Source organism: Rhagoletis zephyria, unplaced genomic scaffold (assembly GCF_001687245.7).
Source record: "Rhagoletis zephyria isolate East Lansing unplaced genomic scaffold, Rhagoletis_zephyria_1.1 Rzeph_scaffold_12836, whole genome shotgun sequence".
Taxonomy (NCBI): Eukaryota; Metazoa; Arthropoda; class Insecta; order Diptera; family Tephritidae; genus Rhagoletis; species Rhagoletis zephyria.
The window spans coordinates 9,981-16,632 of NW_016169909.1; the positions used below are offsets into that span (position 1 = coordinate 9,981).

Genomic DNA, 6,652 nt, shown 5'->3' on the forward strand with positions numbered 1-6,652 from the left:
GTTAGGATAAAGTCTAAATTTCAAACCGGCAGAAATTCGCGTTGATTTTTTAGTATTTTTTTTCTGGCTGTGTTAGGCATTTTCTTCCATTTAAAGGAATTTTCGAGCATACTTTAGCTAGCAATTTGTTCTACTAAAATTGGACTATAAAACTGCATTGGTAAAATTTTTCTAAAAATTCTGAAAAAAGTTTCAAATTTTTAATTGGTAAAGTTTTTTAAGTTTTTATAATATCTGAATAAAGTTCGAAATTTGGATTTATATAGTGCTGGTTACATGTATAATGAATGGTCTAGACTTTTATAACAAAAAAAAAAAAATAAGAAACATTTAATAAACGAAAGAAAAATAGCCAAAACTGGTCAAGATGTCATTTAACTCAATCAGCTGACCACAAGTGTATGTATTTCCAAATAAAATGAAATAAATTTTTTTCACCTAGTTAATGCTCATGCAATAGTAGTATGTATGTATGTATTATATTTTGCAAATTATCAGTGAATTTATAAACATACATAAATATATGTAAGTACATGTGTATGTTTTGCAAATAATATTATAATATGTGTTAGTGCATTCAAACAGTGTCTAATAGTAATAATTTAAATCCATTCTCTTGTTCGTTCATTAATGGCTGCCTCCTAATTAAGCAGTCCGTCTGGCTGACCTTGCCAACTAACTACGCGTTCGCCAGCGTGCAGACAGCAACCAACTAACCGGTCACAGCTGACGCGAATCTATATTTTCACTTTCATCGACACTAACTTTCATAAATATTCAAATTTAAATTTATGCACTACTTTGGTACAGGTTGTGCGTTTAAATACATACGTACATATATAGTATATATGCAAACGTGCACAATTGTTTATAAATATCTGTGTATGTCTGGTTGTAAACGAGATTGTGAACATTAAAAGTTGCATAACATCTTGATTTGTTTCACACAACAAAAAAACAAAAACAAAAAACAGGAAACTAACAATTCATAAAAATTTCATAAAAAAAAAATTAAATACAGTTAAAGTGCTTTATAAATCTAAAACATGTATGAAAATTTCATTTTATGAAGCTTTTAAAATCTAGGTTTTTTTTTTTGGAAACTAGTTTTTTCTACGATCAATATGTACCTACATATGTATAAGAATTCGTGCTTATTAACTGTATCACAAAATATGCGATCTGCATTTGATTAAAATCCTAATTGCTTATACAATTCAGGTACATAGTCATCGTATTGGGCCTGGAAGAAATTGCCCGCAACTGGTACGCCTAATCCATATTTCTCAGCAAATTTTTTAGTAGAAAATTTCTCACGACCATTGGCACTCTTATTTGTTAGATGTGCTTCGTTGAATTCTAATTTCTTTGGTTGTTTGTAGAGCAAGAAAACGTAACGGTGCAGTCCGGTGTCCTTTGGTGCGGCAGAGCCAACATATTCGGTTAAGACTTCACCTTTTCCCAGCTCATTGCCGGGTATGTTGCCCACCAACCAGTGATGCCACTCACGCAGCTCAGGCTTGGCACGACTAGGCGCATCCGGATCGGTCATAATGAGTGTGTAATAAGTATCAGCCGATACTGGTTTCCATTCGACTTTGGGTTGATTTTTCACTTGTGTCGGCGTCAATTCCACACCTTTGTCGGCGAATACGCCACTGTCGAAGCTCACCTGGGAAAATACAAAAGTGTACATACATAAATGGAACATGTATATATATATTTTGTTTGGCTTACTTTTAAAAAGTCCTTTGGTCCTTCTCCGATGAGGTCTGGTATTACTTCCAGGTGTTTCATGAATTTGGTAATATCCGAATCCTCAGCGTATGCCAGGCATACTACACTCAGGAGCAATACTTGCTGCAGGTTTAACATAATTTACTTCGTGATTTTCTATTTCACTATTTACTGTGGCCGCGTGTGCGTGCACAGTCGCTGCGCTTCTAACTATGAATAACCTGTAGAGATCACTGAAGTTGTTGCGGTTGGGTCAAAGCTATACAGAGCTTCGACGAGCTTTTGTTCGCATTCAGCGACGCTAATGTGCATTTTATTACCTATTCAACTACTAAGTATGTATATATGTATGTAAATCGTTACTTTAATATAGAAATGCCCTAACTAACGTTTTCCTTTCTTTGAAAAATAGTTAAATAGCTTAAGAAAACTTAAAGCTTTAGTTGCAAATGTCTTACAAATTGGGGTTTCATTCAAGTCTTTAACTAATTGTATAGTAATTGTAAATAAAAGGTATTTAATTGGTGACCTATCGCCTTTTGTTCTCAAAATTGGATTTTGAAAGAAAATAAGTTACGGCCTTTCTAAATTAAGGTAACAAATTCTGGTTTATGTTCGTTATAAAATATTGCTAATGTTTATTATTTGGCCTAAGTCAAATATGTAATTTGCGTGTGGCTTGAGTGACTTTCAATTAATTATACACTGAACAGCTATTTGTTGGCGTGGTTTAGAATAAAACAGTTTAAATATGGGACGCATTTTTTGCTGACTTAACAGATATTAATACAAATTGAAAAATCGTTTAAATATTTAATGAGTGGAACAATTGTTATTTTACTTTTTGAATATTTGCTACTTTTTTCACTGTACTGTGATTTCTTCATCTGGTTCTTTTTAAGCGCTCTAGCTGCCTCGTCCAACAAAGCACGCCAGCAGTTTCTCCTCTGTGTCTGAGCAAGACTACTTTCAGTGCTGCTGCCATTCAGTAGGCTGAAAAACTGTTTAATTTAAATGCGTTCTGGACATAGGTCCCTAGGTCGCCATGGTTGTTATTACTGGACTTAACCGTGGTCTTGAAACCTTCTGTAAGTCGTCTTAAAAAATGTTTGGTAAAATTTTCGGGCGCCTTTCCTTCCGGCCAGAATTTCATGCTCTTCGCACTCTTCGCCTATCTCTTTTTAGGAGGATGGTTTCAGATGCAGAAGACCGCGCATCCCGTTTCACGACGTCCAGTGTTTACACTAAGTATCCTCTAAAGCGAGCTATTTGCGAGAAGGCGAAACCCTCCCTGAAAAGAATAAGAAGGCCTCGGATGACACCCCCTCTTTTGGTACGGGTGGTATCCTCTCAATTGGATTTCCATTATTGCAGACAAAAAAAGCGACTGCGAACTGCGGAAAAGTGATTACTCCATTGTAATTTTTATTCGAATTTCTAAAATTTTTACTTTGGAACGAATTTCCGTCGACCGTTGTCAAGTTTGGTTTGAAGACTAACCCGTTTCGGCGTTGTGTCATCTTATATATGGTTTTAAAAGACCTACTGCGAAATTTTTAAGTATATTTAATTTTTTTTCGGATATATGGCGAAATGAAAATCACTAAGTCCGACCTCTAGTGAAATTATAGGTTGACATTAAAATAAATTACCAAAATTTGCAATAATTCGAAAAGAAAAACCAAACTGAAAAAAGGAAAATTCAATTTGATATTTGATAGATCTAAATATTGTACATGGGCCTGAATTTCTCAAACGAATCACTAAACAATTTCAAAATTTGATTTAATTTTAAATTTCGCCGCAAATGTACTTTTAAGTTTATTCTCAAATGTAAAATCTTGAGCTACTATATACAGTGACTCAAACAAATGACCACGTGTTATTTTTTTAATATTCGTAATGTTTTTCGAAATAAATATTTTGTTGTTACTTTACACAAAAACATATCAATAACAATTTCAAACTTTATAGAAAAATTTTGAAAAATTCAACAAATTTTCATCAAAATTTATACTGAATTCTCACAAAATTTTTTGGTATGCAGTTTTATAGCCCTTAGAATCCTGATATTGAAGTGAAAGTTTCAACTGGCTAAAAAATCGCGATTGATTTTTGAAAATTTTTTTTGGAGACTAATTTTTCGTTTTTTTTTTCTTTTTTATATAAAAAGGGCAATTTACAATTGATTTTTTTTGAAATTTTGTTGCTAACGGTCTTGCTTACTTATATGTGCAAGAATTCTTCACCAAAAAAATTATCAAAAATCAACGGGAGTTTTTAGCCGTTTCAAATTTGCACTTCATTAGACTAAAATTGTATGGGCTATAAGAATACATACCGAAAATTGTTTTAAAAATTCGAGTAAAAAGTTTACATTTTGATGAAAACTTGTTGAATTTTCCTAAATTTTGTACGACGTTTAATAAAATAGTGATTTATATGGTTTTCGTTTAAGCTTAAATGGTATTTTTACAAAAAAACGTTACGAATATTTAAAAAAATCAAAACGTGGTCCCTTGTTTGAGTCACTGTATGATATCAATTTGTATTGGAGATTTTTTTTTGACTATGCGTGTATAGCATAGGTGGATTCTACGTGTAATTCTCAGCAAATTTTTAGAAGAAACCTTTAGTCTAAAATCAATTTGGAGTTTGGCAAATTTTCTAAAATAGGTTTCATGGCATTTTGATGTAGTGTCGTAAAGAAGTGCTTAAATTTGGTACAAAAACATGCCTCTAATGGAGCTATCTTTTTCTTGAAATTTCCACGTAGAATCCTCCTATGCTATACGCGCATAGTAAATAAAAAAGTTGACCCGCTCTAATATACATACATATGTACATATGTGGCGTTCTTGAATTTAAAAAATTTCAAACAACAGTTTTTTTAACGCGTATTGTGCGGGAAATGACTTGCTTTTTAGGTTGTTGTTATGTTAATAATTTGCATTACGCTAACTATAGCTTAGCTATTTTGAGCTTGAGCCCAGTTAATTGTCAACTAAATTATAAATGTATTACATAGAGTTTGTGATCCCGGATTCATTCAACCGAAAACATCAAATAACTGAATCAGATTTAGAAAGCAAATATGTACACAAATTGTTTCTTCTGGTTGAGTTACCTTTCATAAAACATAACTGTATAATTATAGAAAGAATTCGGGTATTCATATTTGCTACATATTTGTTAATTTGAAATTTGATTGCACTACAAACACAAATGCACTTAGCTATGAAGAAATGTGGAAAATAGTAAAAGTTGACACACGGCCACGCCCACAACTAATGTGGGCAGAGATGTTAAATGTTATCTGACTTTGATGAAATTCAGACTATATGCTGGTTTTAATCAGCAAGAAAGAAGTAAGAAAGTTAAATACAGTAAATTGAATTGTGGTTTGAAAACATTTTGCAGAGGGTTGCCGCCTTGTTACAAAGCTAGATTCAATATAAGCAGTAGGTTAAATGAATTACTTCAATATGAACATAAATCAAAATTGCTTTAAAGAAACTTTATTTCTAAACTGCATGTAGGAGGGTTGCCATTTGATTTTATAATTAAATTCAATTGCAAATCATATTGATTTATTAAATTCAATTCATTACAATCAAAACGAATATTTCATGTACCATTTTTAACTTGAATGTGATCTTAATTATATCACGTATTCTACGTTTAAGTTTAGCGGGTGTGGCTCCACCACAGCCTTCAAGTCAAGACGAAGGCGCTGGACTGATCCTTTTTTTTTGTCGAATTGGTATAAAATCATCAAAATTAAATAGTTTTTGATTGAATGAGACCATTTCCCTTCAGTAGTCTTCAAAAACTAAGACTATGATGCTTATTTAACTTATAAATTTTACAAAGTGTGGTTTAATAACCGATAAACCTATCTGTTATATAAAAAAATTTGTTATTTTATGTTTTCATAACCACATCATGCACGAACAGGGGAAATAGGGTTGCCCGATGTTTTAGATTTAAAAATATTTTTTAACGGGGTTGCCACCTTTCTAATAAATACAACAACGGTTATTAAAATTTAAACTTATTTAATACCACAATATGGGTATCAAATTTAAAGTTTGTGCACTCCCAGCAAAGGGTTTCGAAAATACATGTTTTAATCCACATATATTTTTGGATAGGGTTGCCACTTATCTATAATAATTTTTTTCTATGCGGTTATGTAAAATATGAGTTTCAAACAAATAAAGCTTCAACCCATACAAATTTCTGGATAGAGTTGGCACTTATCTAAGAACTAGAAATGGGTGCGATATGTAGTTAAAGTAAAAAACCACAATACTTATTTGTAATATTATTAATAACACTAATAACATTAATTATTTAAAAAATGAATTCTTGTTTACGTTTATTATATAAAAGAGCTAAATATTCAAAGTTTTTGTAATCTTTACAACTTTTCTTGCAAATGAAAACTTATTAGAAACATACGAGTAACATTAACAATAGTTTAAAAAAATTATCTTTGTTTATGCTGAGCGTTTGGATAAGGTTTAACCCACAAGTCTTTGCTCATCCAATTCTTCCTTAAACTCATACTCTGTCTTTTTGATCAATTTATTTGAGGTTAAAATGGGAAACTCCTATACCAGGATTTCTTTCTCAACGAGAAGTTCTAACATGGCTTAAAATTTAGGCAATTTTATCTATTTTTAAAAACGGAGTAGCCTTTTTTGTAATTCAAGATGGCGGATCCAATATGGTGGATAAACTGAAAAAGAATAAGCAAAGGAAATAAAGCAAAACTCAGATTTTGGTATTACTTCCCATTTAAAAGTGAAATAATGTAAATTTGGCGTTATTCTTCTTCTTCTTTTTTGGCGCTGTAACCGCCTAAGCGATTTTGGCCGATTTCAGCAAAGCACGCCAGTCGTTTCTCCTC

The 6,652-nt window shown here is 32.0% G+C and overlaps 1 protein-coding gene across 1 annotated transcript; it reads right to left on the reverse strand.

The window, feature by feature from the left end:
* Positions 1–434: 434 nt before the first annotated feature.
* LOC108377855 (protein D3-like) lies at positions 435–2,011 on the reverse strand. The gene is made up of 2 exons (XM_017634147.1): positions 1,738–2,011; positions 435–1,672 (listed from the first exon to the last, which is right to left on the reverse strand). The coding sequence occupies exons 1-2, from the start codon at positions 1,873–1,875 to the stop codon at positions 1,193–1,195; spliced, it is 618 nt and encodes a 205-aa protein (XP_017489636.1). The 5' UTR covers positions 1,876–2,011; the 3' UTR covers positions 435–1,192.
* Between the last annotated feature and the right edge of the window lie 4,641 nt (positions 2,012–6,652).

Coding starts and splice junctions, on each gene's coding strand:
- LOC108377855 (XM_017634147.1), bottom strand. CDS start 1,875: ATGTTAAACCTGCAGCAAGTATTGCTCCTGAGTGTAGTATGCCTGGCA. Junction 1,673..1,737: donor GACCAAAGGACTTTTTAAAA/GTAAGCCAAACA, acceptor GTATTTTCCCAG/GTGAGCTTCGACAGTGGCGT.